Source organism: Brassica napus, chromosome C1, assembly GCF_020379485.1.
Source record: "Brassica napus cultivar Da-Ae chromosome C1, Da-Ae, whole genome shotgun sequence".
NCBI lineage: Eukaryota > Viridiplantae > Streptophyta > Magnoliopsida > Brassicales > Brassicaceae > Brassica > Brassica napus.
This window is the reverse complement of record NC_063444.1, coordinates 12,142,957-12,161,053: the sequence shown is the minus strand read 5'-3', so window position 1 is coordinate 12,161,053 and position 18,097 is coordinate 12,142,957. Positions and strand designations below refer to the sequence as shown.

General features: G+C 33.2%; 1 protein-coding gene across 1 annotated transcript; it reads left to right on the top strand.

The window, feature by feature from the left end:
- Positions 1-15,300: 15,300 nt before the first annotated feature.
- LOC106374549 (dirigent protein 6) lies at positions 15,301-16,098 on the top strand. The gene has a single exon (XM_013814553.3). The coding sequence runs from the start codon at positions 15,371-15,373 to the stop codon at positions 15,929-15,931; it is 561 nt and encodes a 186-aa protein (XP_013670007.1). The 5' UTR covers positions 15,301-15,370; the 3' UTR covers positions 15,932-16,098.
- The last annotated feature ends 1,999 nt before the right edge of the window (positions 16,099-18,097 follow it).

Genomic DNA, 18,097 nt, shown 5'->3' with positions numbered 1-18,097 from the left:
GCGTAAGTGCGCGGATCAAAATCTAGTTCGGACTAAAATGACTAAAATGTTGCTCGTCAATGTTTATAGTAGTTGACCAAAAATAGTCAATGATTATGTGTTTAATATCTCCTCATCAGTTGAGCTGGCAATTCGAGATCACAATTCAATGTTATCGGTTTAATATTTATTTAGACTCATAATGCAGATACTATATCACACTAGCTAGTTGGCTGATGACGAGAAAAATGAATCGGGAAAGGACGTAAATGTTTTAGGTTTACAATGCCTGATCCATATGTTACAACTTGCTTCTGCGCAGGAGTGTCTTTTGAGTAGCAAATAGAGTTAGTTTGGAGAGGATTAGCATTTAGCAGATTAAAGGCGTTTCTTTTAGAACAAAAAAGGCGTTCGTTAACCATCACTGGTAGGCATGAGCATAAAAACCGAGAACCAAAAATCAAAAAAACCGAAACCGAAACAGAACAAAGTTCAACAATAACCAAAAGATTCCTATATTTCTATAACTAAAAAAACCAAAACCAAAACCAAATTGGAACCGAACGAGTGGATACCCGAATATCTGAAATCAATTTATATACCTAAAAATATTAATTATATTTAGTATTAAAACTGATAAATGTTTTTAAAATATTACTTATAAACCAAATTACTGAATATTTTTTTATCCAAAGTATTTAAAATTATCTAAATCACCCTAAAGAACCGAACTAGCTGAATAGTTTTATCCAAAATATTAAAATTTATTCGAATTACCCGATTTATTAATCTTTTTTTTGGCATCACCCGATTTATTAATCTAAAAACATGAAAAATCTGTTTTTTGTATCCCCGAGTATCTAAAACTAACCGAAAAAATATAATCCAACCGAAACCGAATTGGAACTGATAGTTTATTGGATATTAGTCGGTTCTTATAATTGTTATCCGAACTGAACCGAAAATCAAAATAACTGAACTGAATCCGAACCAAATTTTATAGATAACTGAATGGTTCCTATATCTTGAGAACCGAAAAAATCTGAAAACCAAAAGAATAGAATCAAACCGATCGCACATGCCTAATCGCTGGTATTGAATATCGGACTCATAACTTTTTAGATCAATCTTAAATGAACCTTCTGAGACTAAACATTGATTGTTTAGCTGATAAATTTAAATGCTCCATGGTGAAGTTGAGGAATAGAAGGTGTCTTTCTAGATTTCTTATCGTTTGTAGTTTTCTTTTTCGTCGAGTATGAGTTGTGGTATCGTGGAGCCTAGTTTCTGGACATGCTGTGAATATCTAATGACTAGGCATAATGATGGTATTCTACCGGTTCGTGTGATAAAACCGAATCCAAATCTATTCTATTAAAACACAAGTGTGACCTATTGATGTTAGTTGAGTCCGTTTCGTATTAATATTAGACGTGTTTTTTCTCTAGCAAATATTAAATGAATTTGTAACGCAGAGATTAAATCTCGACTGATAGGATATGAAACCTGGAAATCGATGACACACGACAGAGTACCTCGCATTATACGAGCAGATCTGTAACATCTGGACTGCCATGCCATGCAATGGTACGTTACATGATGCATAATTATTTCCATGATACCTACCTTTTGATATGATAACTGTATATAAGAAAAATACAAACTTTATACGATAACCACCGCATCAGTTAACCTAATAACCACCACATCAGTTCTCATCTAACTGTATCAATATATTTGGGCCATAAACATTTAATTTACAAAACCTATTAAAATTGGGCCATGGACTTTGATTTACATAATTCATTTATAATTGGTATACAAATTATTATGTGTAATAATAATGTAATGATAATTATATACGAAATTAAATTATGTTTAATTTTTATTTTTATTTTATTTATTTAATCTATCTATTTAATTACTATTTTTTTACTAAACAAAACTGTAACAATATTTTGTTATTTTTTAACAAAATAACAGTTTGAAAATAAAGTACCATATTAACGTGTTAAAGGCTATGGCACAAATGTATAATTTAACAATATAATAAATTCAATACAATTATACAAATACTTTACTAATCATTTTTTTAAATTACGCAAATACGTTTGTTGATAAAAACACAAGTATGATTACAAAAAATACATATATATTACAAGGAAAGAAATAAATATATAAATTTAATTTTAAATAATATATACAAAACAAATAATATACCCGCCCTCCGAGGGCGGGTCACTCTCTAGTACAAAGATTAAACCAACAGAAAGCGGTTTTAAACAAAAAATCATCACGTGTATTCACTACAAGATAACAGCGGTATTCTGACGGACATTCCGACGGAAAATGAAATCCTCGGAATATCCCGACGGAATTCCGAGGAAATACTAATCCGTCGGAATATTCTTATGGAATACCGAGGAAAAACGTATTCCTCGGAAAAAACCGATGAATTCCGAGGATATATTATAGCCGTTAGAGAGCCGTTGGGGGATTTTAAAAATTCCGAGGAAATTCCGACGAACTAGCCGTTTCCGTCAGAATTCCGTCGGAATTTCCTCGGTCTGTCGGCAGGATTTCAACTATAAATACAAGCACACCTCTTCCTCTTCATTCACTCCATATCTTCATCCTCCCTCTTACTCTCTTTACACACGAATTTGATTCATAAAAAACATGTCTGTTTCAAATTATTTTCGTTCTTGGATCGATCGACCTCATTTGGATCCGAACACGAGATTGCTTACGGAAGAATACCAACGAGGTATAACCGAATTCATGGGGTTAGTTCACCGACAACCGGAAGCAAAAACAGGTATGTTAAGATGTCCTTGCTCTAATTGTAAAAATAGAAAGGTTATTAAAGAGTGGGATGTTTGGACTCATCTATATTTGAGTGGGTTTACACGAAGTTACAAAATTTGGTATCATCATGGGGAAACTGATTATGAACATGGTAGTACTAGCGAACCTCAGCCAGCGGTTAGATTAGAAGAACCAATTAGAACGGATGTAGATTATGGTGTAGGTACTGAGCAGATGGTAAATGATCATTTTAGAGGGGAAGATTTATCCAATGCACAAGTTAGGAGATTTTATGATATGTTGGATTCTGGAAAGCAACCATTGTACGAAGGTTGCAGAGATGGTCATTCAGCTTTATCATCTGCTACAAGATTGATGGGCATTAAAACATATTATAATTTGGCTGAAGACTGTGTGGATGCGATTGCTGATTTTGTAAAAGGTATTCTACCCGAGGATAATGTAGCTCCTGGTTCATACTACGAGGTTCAGAAACTCGTAGCGGGTCTTGGTTTATCGTATTAGGTAATAGATGTATGCAGCGACAACTGCATGATTTATTGGAGGGCGGATGAACAGCGGGTTACATGCAAATTTTGTGGAAAGCCTCGTTATAAAGATACGAGTGGAAGAGTTCCAGTGCCATATAAAAGGATGTGGTATTTGCCTTTGACGGAAAAGTTGCAGAGGTTGTATCTGTCTGAACGCACAGCGCAACCAATGAGATGACATGCGGAGCACTCAACAGATGGTGAGATCAGACATCCTTCAGATGCAAAAGCGTGGAAGCATTTCCAATCAAAGTATCCTGACTTTGCGTATGAGAGAAGAAATGTCTACCTTGGATTATGTACTGATGGTTTCAGTCCGTTTGGCAAGAGTGGAAGACATTATTCTCTATGGCCCGTCATTCTTACACCATAAAACCTACCCCCAAACTTGTGCTTGCGACGAGAGTTTTTGTTTCTCTCGATTCTCGTTCCCGGACCAGAGCATCCTAAGAGATCACTTGATGTGTTTCTTCAGCCACTAATATATGAGTTGCAACAACTATGGGCTCAAGGTGCTGAAACATACGATGTTTCGTGTAAAGAAAACTTTCAAATGCGGGCAGTACTAATGTGGACAATAAGTGATTTTCAAGCATATGGTATGTTGTCTGGATGGACAACGCATGGAAGGCTATCATGTCCATATTGTCAAGATAACACTGATGCTTTCCAACTAAAACACGGGAGGAAAACGTGTTGGTTTGACTGTCACAGGAGATTCCTACCACCTGATCATCCATATCGTAGGAGTAGGAATTTGTTTACGAAGAACAAGAGGGTGTTTGACAGTCCACCTCCGGAAATTTGTGGGAAAGATTTGAAGATACAACTAAGAGATTTTGGTGCAGAAAGGACGCCAGACGTCGGTGGACATGAGCGTTTTCCGGTAGATGCTGTTGGAGAACTACATAACTGGCACAAAAAAGTATTTTCTGGGATCTGCCATACTGGGAGGATCATCTGCTAAGGCATAATTTAGATGTCATGCATATTGAGAAGAACTTTTTTGACAATCTCATGAACACGATCCTTAATGTTCAAGGTAAAACAAAGGATAATTTGAAGTCAAGACTGGATTTAGTCGATATATGTGCTCGTTCAGAACTTCATGTTGATGAGAATGGTAGGGCTCCTTTTCCCATATACCGACTTGATGCAGAGGGAAAAGATGCGTTCTTTGATTGGATTTCAAACGATGTGGAATTTCCAGACGGTTACGCATCAAATTTGCGTAACTGTATCGACAGAAAGGAAGGAAAGTTTACTGGCTTGAAAAGCCACGATTGCCATGTAATGATGCAGCGCCTCCTTCCGTTCGCCTTCAAGGAACTATTACCACGAAATGTTCATGAAGCAATTGCAGGGATAAGTGGTTTCTTCCGCGATTTATGCACGAGATCAGTGACTCTTGAAGGTATTGAAAATTTGAAGACTAACATAGCCGTGATTCAGTGCAACCTTGAGAAGATATTTCTTCCCTCATTTTTTGATGTTATGGAGCATTTTGTTATTCACCTGCCAAGAGAATTGGAACTTGGTGGTCCTGTGCAGTATAGATGGATGTATCTGTATGAGCGGTATATGTTCCATTTGAAGAAGATAGTAAAAAATTTAAGTAGGGTGGAAGGTTCTATAGTCGCACAGATGATCAATCAAGAAACTTCAAACTTTGCCGAGTACTACTTTCCAACAGAAGTTCAGACCAAAAACAAGAGACCTGCTCGGCATGATGATAGAGGCGAACGAGCAACATATCATGTTACAGTTCCAGACATTTTCACAGACGTTGGACGACTTAGCGGAAAACCAAAGGACCGTCGACTTACTAAGCAGGAGCGCAGTCATTTGCAAACATATTTGCTCACCAACTGCGAAGACGTTCTTCAATATGAGAGGTAAATAAATTAGCTTACAAATTTTTATTTTAACAAGTTGAAATTTAAATCTTAATTAATTACATTATTGTCATCATATACAGGATTTTCATGGCAGAAAAGCGATTCGAGTATAGATACGCCACAGAGGACGAACTAGAAGAAATAAAGCAGAGAGAATTTACTGGATGGATGTTTACTTATGTGAGTGCTTTAAACAAATTAAAATATATTTTATCACATATTTATACTAATTCACATTTATTGATATAACATATATATATGTGCTATTAATAGGTGTCTGCTGGTTTGGCCAGATGTGAAACATTTGACGATTGGATACGTGAGATGGTCGTTGGACCAAACTTTGTTGTGAAGTCATATCCGAGATTTTGTACTCGAGGATATGCATTCACAACTCAGAAGAGGAGATGTTCGAGTACGACTTATGATGCTGGCGTTTGTTCTGCATCAGGAGATGATGTATACTACGGACACATACATGAGATTTTGGAAATCAAGTATTTGGGCATGGTTGGATTGCGCTGTATTGTTTTCTATTGTGATTGGCACGACAACACTCCAGATCGAGGTGTGAGAACAGATGCATTTGGTGTTACATCATTAAATTCGAGGCGAAAGCTGCAATATTATGATCCTTTCATTCTTCATTCTCAGGCCGATCAGGTAATTAAATGTTAATTATTCAGAATGATTCATCATCATGTGTATTAATTTATGATTTTACTAATAATTTTCTAAATGTTAAAGGTTTGTTATATCAAGTACCCCCGGGTAAGGAACATAGATGATCCATGGGTTACTGTTACAAGACTCAACCCGAGAAGCCGAGTTCAGGGAAGTTCTGAGCTGGAAGACCTACTACAACCAAGCACATCCGACAACTTAAGTGCAGCAGAAGATTTAGCTGGAGTTGGCCTTGTAGTCGATTTAACCGACTTCGGAGAGGAAGCCGTCGTTCACGTAGAGGATGAACCAGTGATTGGAGAGTTTCCTCAAGATCCAGATTCAGATTCATCTGGTGATGACGACTCGGAAACAGACTACCATTGATTTATTTTTTTTTAAAAAAAAATACCGAGGAAATTCCGAGGAAAACTTGATATACTCGATCGATCGATCACATTTTTTTTTTTTAAAGAAATACCGAGGAATTTGTTTTTCCTCAGAATTTCCTCGGAATATTCCGAGGCTTTTCCGAGGAAACAAGGTTTTTAAATCGAAAACAACGTTGTTCGGTTTGAATAACACTTATATAACCCTTATTAAGTGTCTTACACTTATTATGTAGTCAAAAATTTGTTTCTTACCCTATAATAAACACTTTTCCGATTGTATTAACGAAATCCCCACAACATAAGAGAAACACTTATACAATTTAATGAACGGTAAAGGGAATACTTACAATTCGTTTTGAAATTTTGTTATTTCATGGTTTATGCTCATCTATACAAAGAATCATCAATGGTATGGATTACAATTGTAAAAGAAATGAAATACGGTAAAAAATTGATGTTTTGAAACCCCAAACACTAGTTCCTCGGTATTTCCTCGGAATATTCCGACGGAATTCCGAGGAAGATAAGGGTTTCCTCGGAATTCCCTCGGAATATTCCGAGGAAATTCCGAGGAAATAGGGGTTTTAAATCGAAAACAACGTTTTGCGTTTTGAATAACACTTATATAACCCTTATTAAGTGTCTTAGACTGATTATGAAGTCAGAAATTTGTTCTTCCCCCTATAATAAACACTTTTCCGATTGTATGAACGAAATCCCCACAACATAAGAGAAACACTTATACACTTTAATGAATGGTAAAGGGAATACTTACAATTCGTTTTGAAATTTTGTTATTTCATGGTTTATGCTCATCTATACAAAGAATCATCAATGGTATGCATTACAATTGTATAAGAAATGAAATACGGCAAAAAAATTGATGTTTTGAAACCCCAAACACTAGTTCCTCGGTATTTCCTCGGAATATTCCGACGGAATTCCGAGGAAGATAAGGGTTTCCTCGGAATTCCCTCGGAATATTCTGAGGAAATTCCGAGGAAATAGGGGTTTTAAATCGAAAACAACGTTTTGCGGTTTGAATAACACTTATATAACCTTTATTAAGTGTCTTAGACTGATTATGAAGTCAAAAATTTGTTCTTCCCCCTATAATAAACACTTTTCCGATTGTATGAACGAAATCCCCACAACATAAGAGAAACACTTATACACTTTAATGAACGGTAAAGGGAATACTTACAATTCGTTTTGAAATTTGTTATTTCATGGTTTATGCTCATCTATACAAAGAATCATCAATGGTATGCATTACAATTGTATAAGAAATGAAATACGGCAAAAACAAATTGATGTTTTGAAACCCCAAACACTAGTTCCTCGGTATTTCCTCGGAATATTCCGACGGATATTTTACTATTCGTCGGAATTTCCTTGGAATATTTTCATTTAACCGGGCAAATATTTCGCGAAAATTAAAATTAGAATTCCGACGGAATTCCGACAGATAGTATCCGTCGGACCCTAGGTTTTATAACCACGAGCCGCTTCTTCTTCTCCATTTCTCTCTTCTTCCTTTGCGCGACTCCTCCGGCGATTTCCCACTGAAATCCGACGATATCTCCGGCGATCTCCCCCTTCTCTTACACAAATCATTTAAGGACCCTATCCCACTCTCTTAGGTTATATTTGTTAGGTTTTTGTGTAGTTTTGATAGATTTTTGTTAGGGTGATTGGTTAGGATTGTGATTTGGTTGTATAATAGGTTTAGAATTGTGATTTGGTTGAATAATTTGTTTTGTTGAATTGATTTAGAATTTTTTTAATAATTTTTTTTTATTTTTTTGTATTTATAAAATCGATTTTTGTATATAAAATCGATTTTTGTATTTTACAAAACGATTTTGTATATAAATTTGATTTTTTGGATTTTACAAAATATTTTTTGTATATAAATTCGATTTTTTGGATTTTACAAAACATTTTTAATACCTATAAAACTTTTTTTTGTGATTAAAAACTATTATTTGGGATTTAAAAATATATATATATATATATTATTATAAATGTAATTATTAAACTATTTTTTATTATTAAAACTATTTTTGTTTATTAGAACTATTTTTATATATTTATTAAACATTTTTAATATCAATAAAACTTTTTTTGTGATTAAAAACTATCATTTGGGATTTTTTTAAAAATATATATATATATATATATATATATATATATTATATATTTCTATATTTATTAAACATTTTTAATATTATTATAACTATTTTTTGTAATTATTAAACTATTTTTTATTTATTAAAACTAATTTTCGTTTATTTGAACTATTTTTATGTATTTATTAAACATTTTTAATATCTATAAAACTTTTTTTGTGATTAAAAACTATTATTTGGAATTTTGTTTTTTAAATATATATATATATATATATATATTATAAATTTCTATATTTATTAAACATTTTTAATATTATTAAAACTATTTTTGTAATTATTAAACTATTTTTTATTTATTAAAATTATTTTTTGTTTATTAGAACTATTTTTATATATTTATTAAACATTTTTAATATCTATAAATCTTTTTTTTGTGATTAAAAACTATTATTTGGGATTTTTTTTTAAAAAAAAAATTAATTTATATATTTCTATATTTATTAAATATTTTTTTTTTAATTTACAGGTCTCATGATGATCAGACCCGGCCTCGACAGCGTCGTGGTCGTGGTGGTACAGGGAGCCAGTCTCGGGATTCCAGCCATTTTCAGGATTCCCCTTCGCCCCACAGCTCCTACCATACATCTCCCTCTGCTGCAGCCGCTCCTGCTCCTCTCGCTCCCACTGCTGCATCCGCTCCTGCTCCTCCGAGAGTGATGAGTGTTGCGGAGTTGGTTCAACAGCCCGGTCGTGACCATCTTCCCTATCTCACTCCGTATCCACATGGACTGGGTCAAACATGGTAATTAAACATTTTTTTCTTTTCTTTAAATTTGGATTCATTATTAACCGTTTGTTCTTTTTATTAGGTTCAACCGATCCGGGAACGGGATCAGCGCATGGATCAACCGTATGATGTACTCGGCCCTCGACAGGGGACATCCGACTTTCACTCACTTCCCTACCGACAAGCAGCATCTGTGGTTTCGTCAGTTTGCGGTAAGTATTCTAATTTTTTACTTATATTTTTAATCTTTAATATAAATTTTCTACTAATTGTGATTTTTTTTCAGCAAGAGTTCAACTGGAATTCCGATGAGACGCTCTTTATCTATCACCACTTCGTCCATAAAGTTATGGACAACTATGGGAAGCAGATCCACGAGTGGAAGAAGAAGTGGGAAATCAATAAGGTTCGATTTAATTTATTAAACAATTTTTTAATTTATTAAACAATTTTTTTTATTTATTAAACTATTTTTTATTTATTAAAAGGTCCCAAAGTCGATGAACGACACGGTCTGGAAGGAGTTGTGTGCGCATTGGGATAAGGAAGAGACGAAAGAAACTTCTTCCACCAACTCCACCAACCGCAGGAGCGACCGTAAAGGGAAGGGCATCTACAAGCATAACTTGGGTGCTCAATCTATTGCCACTCTGGGAGATCGCATGGTAAGTTCAACCGCTTTTTCTTCAATTATTTGAGTTTCAGAATTTTAATTTATTGTGCATTTCTTCTAATTTCTAATGTTTCTTTAATTTATGTTTTTTTTCAAGGCGGAAGAAAATGATGGCGAGCCGGCTGATGATCTCGCCCTAATGAAGAAGGCGTATACCAACAAGAAGACCGGGCAGATTGATGACGGTCTTGTGAGGGACGTGGTCGACCTGGTCCAAACTCAGGTGGTAGACGAAGTGTCTCAGCTTCAAACCGAGGATGACGCTTCGACGGCTTCGACCAACTTGTCCCGGTTTCGAATCAACGAAATCGTTGAATCTGTAAGTTCTTTTTTTTAAAGTTCAATTTATTTATTTCTTGATTTTTATTTTATTATCAATTTATATTATTTAAATTTGGCTATTTATATTTCAGTCGGTTCCAAAGAAGAAGGGACGTTTGGTCGGTTTGGGTCGTCGCTCCCGGTCGGCTGCTCCTTCTTCTGCACCACCGCCATATGTTGATCGAGAAGTTCTTACGGCTCAGCTGAAGGACAAGGATGATCGGATATCTGCGTTGGAGACCCAGATGGTAGCTCAACAGGCGGGCTATGAGACACAGAAGAGGCTGAACGAGCAGATGATGGAGATGATGAAGAGGATGTACCCGAACGAGGTGTTCCCGAACATTCAAGACCCGTAGTTTTTTTTTTTTAACCAAAAACTCGGAATGTTTTATTTTTATTTGTAGAAGTTTAAATTTTATAATATGTTTTCAGTTTTAATTTTAATTTTATATTTTCTAATTTAAATTTCACAAATTTTAATTTTTTTTAAAAAATAATTTTTTTAAAAAAATTAATTTTTTCGAAATTCCGAGGAAAATCACCCTCGGAAATTTCCGACGATCTTTTCCTCGGAACAAGTCGTCGGAATTTTAAAAAACAATCCGAGGGAATGTTCCTCGGAATTTTCCGAGGGGCTACGTTCCTCGGAAATTTCCGAGGGCCACGTTCCTCGGAAATTCCCGATGCAAATTCCGAAGAATATTTCGTCGGAACTTCCGAGGATTGGACCATCGGAAATTTCCACGGAATATACCGAGAAAGTCCTCCCTCGGTATATTCCGAGGAACTTTCCGACGATCTAGTGGTCCTCGGAGTTTCCTCGGAGTTTCTTCGGAAATTCAGTTCCTCAGAGAAGTCCGAAACACAATCACAGCACAAAGGCATAGGAAAACTTTCAAATATCTTATGTCATTATGGATTAGGTGACCAAAACACCCTGATCTCGCATGTTGTTTTCCTTGTTTTTATTTTTTTTGCCAAGGAAACACAAAAATAGGCTTGTAAACCTAAACTTTTCATTAATTTGATATTCACATTTTAGCAAAAAAAAAAAAAAATCTCCTCAAGAAGAAATATATAACATTATAAGTACATATATCAGTTTCAGTAAATTTTTTGATAAATCCATCAAAATTCTTAGACTGGTCAAAACTATCCCACTAAAAATGAGTTTTGAGATTAGGTTGAAGGACAAATCTCTAAACTAGCACCTTTCTAAGTTTATATCACAAAAATAGCACTCAAAAACTAAAATGACCAAAATAGCATTTTATCTTGGGCAAATCTCCAAAATAGCACATTTCTAAGTTTATATCACAAAATTAACACGCAAAAACTAAAATGACCAAAATAGCACATTTCTAAGTTTATCCTTTGAAAATTTTAATTTTTTTATTTTTCAAAATTTGAAATCTTATCCCCAAAACCTCATTTCTAAACTCTAAACCCTAAACCCTAAACTCTAAACCCTAAACCCTAAACCCTAAACCCTAAACCCTAAACCCTAAATCCTAAACCCTAAGCCCTAGACCATAAACTCTAAACCCTAAACCCTAAATCCTAAACTCTAAACCCTAAACCCTAAACTCTAAACCCTAAACCCTAAATCCTAAACCCCACCCTTTAACTCTAAACCCTAAGTTTGTGACTTTTGATAAAACATTAAGTGCTATTTTTGTGACTTTTGACCTTGAGTGCTAGTTTGGGAACAAAAACTTGATTTAATGCTATTTTTGTCTTTTTCTCTTTTATCTTTTGAAAATTTTAATTTTTTTATTTTTCAAAATTTGAAATCTTATCCTTAAAACCTCATTTCTCTAACTCTAAACCCTAAACTCTAAACCCTAAGCCCTAAACTCTAAACGCTAAACGCTAAACCCTAAACTCTAAACTCTAAACCCTAAACCCTAAACCCTAAAGTCTAAACCCTAAACACTAAAATCTAAACCCTAATCCCTAAACCCTAAATCCTAAACCCCACTCTTTAACTCTAAACTCTAAGTTTGTGACTTTTGATAAAACATTAAGTGCTATTTTTGTGACTTTTGACCTTAAGTGCTTGTTTGGGAACAAAAACTTGATTTATTGCTATTTTTGTCTTTTTCTCTAGGTTGAAAGGGTGCTGAATTAAATTTGGTAGATTCGCTAGGCCCAACCACAAGAAATGAAACCCTTCTTGCAGCCTTTGACGATTCTGCCCCGTGTCGCCAGAAAAGGAGCAGCGATGGGTGAACGGGAAAGTTTGATTATCATGTGTTTACTAGTCCTTAGTCAAAGGTGAATACTATAGCTCTCGACCTCTTTTGGAGTCATAGTATCTTCGGCTTCATGGTTTCAGAGCCGTTTTTGGGATAGTGTTCTCTATTATTTTTTTTTTGGTTGCAGTTGTGTGCAAGATAACTTCTTTGTGAATTAAGTTTTCTCAAGTTGTTTTTTCATAAACCAAACACCATCTGCTTTCAAAATAGGTCCATTTTGATATCAGTAAGGGACAAAAGAGGAGTTAGGCAACTAAACCCTTGGAATTGTTTTTAAGATTATAAACCCCTCTTGCTTGACTTTTTGTCTTTTTATGCTTATAGTTCATGTATTAGGAAGCACTTAGTGACAAATATAATTGATCGAATGTTTCTTAGTTTATATGTTAGTCTTACACCGAAAGTAAAGCAATAGTGGGAATAATTGCTCTCCATGAGCATAGCCATGTATTATACATTTATCGCCAAAATACAATAATCATATAAAATACTTTATATACTAGGTTAAGATCCGCGCCTTGCGCGGGATCAACATTATATATATAAATTATTTTATGTATTAAATATTTTTACATATTATAAAATAATAAATATATATTAAATAATTAAAAGTTAGTAACTATTAAAAATATAATTAAATTGGTGCAAACATATAAATCAATTGTATTAATCCAACTTTTTTTTTATTTGATAGGATATGTTATTAAATTTAAATGATACTAACATAGATAATATATTTTAGTATATTTTTAATATTAATGTCTATTAAATACTGATTTATACTCATATAGTTTTTTGATCATTTGTATCTTTTATAGTAAAAAATTTAAATTACTGATAACAAAATTTTCATTGTGGGATTAATAGTTTTAGTAATTTATAATTAAAAAAAAAAAGTTGTCAATGATCGTTCAAAAAAATTGTTCAAAGCAAATTTTGAAACTAAAATATTGTATTTTATAAGGTTTATAGTTTAATTTAAAACGATATATATATTAATCTTATTAATTAATTAAATTAGACTTTTTACTTATATAATTTTTGTAATCGTTTGTATTTTGTCATAACAAAAATTTTAAACCATGGATCATAAAATTTGAATGTAAGACTTTTAACAGTTTTAGTAATTTATAGCCGTTTGTAAAAATTCAAAATATAACGTATACATAAAAATCTATATTTTTATTATATGGTTATTGTGGTTATTTAATTTATTTAATAGCTTAAAATTAAACAAATATGATAGAAGATACACTATTTTTTATCAAATCTTTATTATTCAAAATCATTAATTGCCATATATACTTTAGCCACATTAGAAAATTCCGTAAATTTTATTTAAGGAAATAATAAAGTACATTAATGATGAATTTATTGTTAGTTTAATAAAAAACTTATTATATAATTAGATGGACCAACATATTTCTCTAATGATTCTAAGAATCATTCTAGTGATGACACGTGGCTACAAAAAGAAGTTGTAATGCTTCTCAAATAATATATAGGGGATATAAACCTGATCCTTTTTGTAATCATTCCAATTTTTATTCGTGATTTTAAGAAAGAAAAAAATCGATGAATTATTACGACATCACCTTTTTAAATGTTTATTTGCTAACAAAGGTATTTTAAATCTTTAATTTTTATAGGTCTCTAAAATCTGAAATAATTTGTTTTTGGCAATTATGAAATAGGTACAGGATCTCTACTTTGTAAAATTCATCGTTCAGTCAAACAAGCTGGCGTAGCTATACGTTAGGTATTTTTCTTGCTAACATCTCATGTGAGTTTAAGTACGTATAAAATGATTAAAATCTAGTGTTACAGGCCAATCACAATACTAAGAGGTCCACAATATCGGAGTATTTGCAGGAAAAGTTCATCAAAAATAATATTTCACCATTTTCGTATTACACGATGTTTTGACTCAATGCACACATATTAATTACATATAAAATAGTTTAGACACGATTGGGTACATAATTTTTTATAAAGTTAAAATTACTTAGATTTGATCCCAAAAGATTACCTAGATAATTAAAAATATTTTATAATATGAAACAACAAAAATCTCTTAAAACATCATATATATTGAAACGGAAAAATTAATATTTTAACAAAATGTGAGAAGATTTTTCTTATAGACCATGGATGTGAATGGTCTAAATGAAGCACAGTTCCATTTTCATTTGTGTGTGTGAGCGCTTATTACCATTCGAACATCTTTATACATTCTCAAAATTAAATGAATCAAATTATAGGAATGTCAAAGGAAAACATACGATTAAGTATTCTAGATGCTAAAGTTATACAGAAACTACAAATTAGAAATATTTCGGTATTATATAAAATTTCTATCAACGAAGAAAAATGGTAATTAGTAGCAACCTTAGAAGCAAAGCTAGAACGTGGTTTGGTTTTTTATTGTACAAGTTACCTAATTGTTATCCATATGCACCCGCCCATGAGTGATGGGCACATGTAATTCAAGGCAATTTTCGCATAACAGTTTCCTTTATGTCAATTTAGGTTTATTTATTATACTCAACTTGCTGTTTAATCAGCCTTCGACTTTATGCTTTTAGGTTGGACCCAACATTGATCACCAAACGGGTTGATAGTATTAAATCATTAAAACTTTCAAGAAAGTGAAATTAACTGGTTGCCACCAACCACGCTTGGTCCGTTGCACATGATCTTAAAACCTTATTTTCACGCTAATTTGGATTTTAAGTATAAATTGACAAAACATCAACAACCCATTTAGAAGGCCCCCTAAACTTTTAAAATTCTTTCACTATTTAAATAAATTCTCTTGCTTAAATTAAGTGAATAATACTTCTATATAAATGGGCTTTAAGTGATCTTCAGTACACACAAACTCACTAGTCGTCTCTAGCTAACCATGACATCTCTTGTAGAGAAAAAACTCTTCAAATCACTCTTCTCATTCTTCCTTCTAGTTCTACTCTTCGATACCGTTTATTCGTCCCGAAAAACATTGGATCAGAAAAAACCATGCAAACATTTCTCCTTCTACTTCCATGATATCCTCTATGATGGCGACAATGTAGCAAACGCAACGTCAGCCGCTATCGTGAGCCCTCCTGGATTAGGAAACTTTAAGTTTGGTAAGTTTGTGATCTTTGACGGCCCCATAACAATGGACAAGAACTATCTATCGGAACCCCTGGCTCGTGCACAAGGCTTCTATTTCTATGACATGAAGACAGACTACAATGCGTGGTTTTGCTACACCTTGGTGTTTAACTCGACGGAACACAAAGGTACACTGAACATAATGGGTGCGGATTTGATGATGGAGCCGACAAGAGATCTATCGGTCGTCGGTGGGACTGGTGATTTCTTCATGGCTCGTGGGATCGCTACCTTCGTGACGGACATATTTCAAGGGGCGAAGTATTTCCGTGTTAAGATGGATATTAAACTCTATGAATGTTACTAAGTAATTTATGTGTTTTATTTTTGCAATTTGTGTTGACACAGAGATAAAAATGTGTTACTAATAATTAAGTGTTTTTTTTTGTTTTGTTTTAATGTGTGTGCTTTTTAATTCATAATTCATGTTGCCCCAATTGTTAGAAGCAGTAATGAAAAAACACAATTGGTCTAGTGGATTATAATTTAGAATGAAAGACGAATATAACCCTTTCAGAATTAAAGAAAATGCAGGATAAGTAAAAAAATGTAAAAGAACATATGATTTCAAGAATGATGATGCTGGATAGGATGTACCATTTTATGGAAATATGGTCGAATGATTTCAAGAACCTTTTCTTCTCCAAAAAACAGAGAAACATTACATTTCACTTCCTGATATAACCAGCTTGACCTTAGTTAGCTGATTATCTTTTAGTTCGTTTAGCTTTCCAAGCAATAATTTGTAGCATTTGACGAGAACAAAATAAAAGAAGACATATCCAGTCATTACCAAACTCATATCCAAATGGTGATCAATATTCGAAAGGATATAATCAACGTACTAAGAGCATCATTAACGCAGGGTTCTTAGTACAAGGTTCTTAGCAGAATATAAGAACCCGACTCTTAACTTTTAACTGAAAAAGTTAAAAGTCGGTTCTTAAATTTCTTATTTAAGAGCCGACTTTTAACTTTTTCAGTTAAAAGTTAAGAGTCAGGTTCTTATATTCTGCTAAGAATCTTGTACTAAGAACCCTGCGTTAATGATGCTCTAATGTCTCTCCCCGCCCAAAGTGTAGTAAACAATGATGATTTGATCCAAAGATTGATGATCTTAAAGTTTTTTTCCTTAAAGTTTGATGATCTTAAGCGAAAACACCACTTAGATTAGCAATCTGTTGTTTTCATGTTGCAGATTTTAGGTTCTGCTTATAGAAATATGTTTGTTCTCTGTTTTCTAAGCTCTGTTAGTCTTCTCCATCTCATTCGAAACATATTTGAGATTCTATAAATATTTTTTGTTTTTACATTTCAACCCAAAAAATAAATAAACGAGCATAAATGTTGACGAGAAAAAAATGGTGCTCTAATAGCAAGTCCATTGGTAGGAACCTCTAATGGGTTCTTATCAATAAATTAATAGTTACTTAGGTGATTTGAGAAGCTAAGAATCTATGTTAGGATAATTAATTTTTTTCTGTTCCAATGGGAGAACTTCATAGGGGTTCTTAATTTTTTATTTTTTTAAAGTTGAATGATTTAAAATAAAAGCTTACATAAATTTTTTAATAAAAATGACATAAAAGCATATTAAAAATACAAATACAAATCGGAAACGAAAAAAAGCCGATTAGTTAAAATCATGTTGATGTATTATTTTGGATTTTGATTGTTGATGTATTGTTTTGGATTTTCCCGCATTTTGATGATCATCATGATATGAATGAAACGATTTTCGAATTGTTGATCGAAAACTTGGTCGAATTTTTCATACATCATGTCTTCGATATTATTAGAAGATGAAGCCATTTAGAAAAGAAATGAGAATTGAAATGGTGAGAAATGAGAAGTGAAATGGAAAGAGAAACAAAAAGAACAAACAACTTGCAAAGCTTGTTCTATAACACACAACTTGCAAAGCTTGTTCTATATCACACAACTTGCAAATGGTAAGAAAAACAAAAAGAACACACACTTGTTCTTTTACACTCGGAAGAGGAATACAACTTGCTTACACTCGGAAGACAAATACAACTTATGCACTCTTTAAGTGAAATGGCTAAGCTTATAAAAAAATAAAAAGGAGTCACAACTTGCTTTTGTTGTCACATGTCGCTACTGTCGTTTGTTGGTGTCACATGTTGCTACTGTCGTTTGTTGGCTCCACCTGCAAAAGCAATAGCTTTATGAGTTACAATCGTAAGCATCAGTGACAAGCTTTATGAGTGAGTGAAACATACCAATATCATCTCCTGGCTTCTTATGTCACATGACTCACGAGATACACAATACAGCAACAACTGATCAAAGCACCCGAGATACACAATACAACAATGTAAGAGATATATTATACAGACCAATACAACAACAACTGATCAAAGCAAAGAGAGATACACAAGGAAGCAACTATGTAATATATTATAAAGACGAATACAACCCGAGATACACAATACAACAACACGAGACAAAG

Bases quoted from the DNA above. Each gene is read 5' to 3' on its own strand.
- LOC106374549 (XM_013814553.3), top strand. From the start codon at position 15,371: ATGACATCTCTTGTAGAGAAAAAACTCTTCAAATCACTCTTCTCATTC.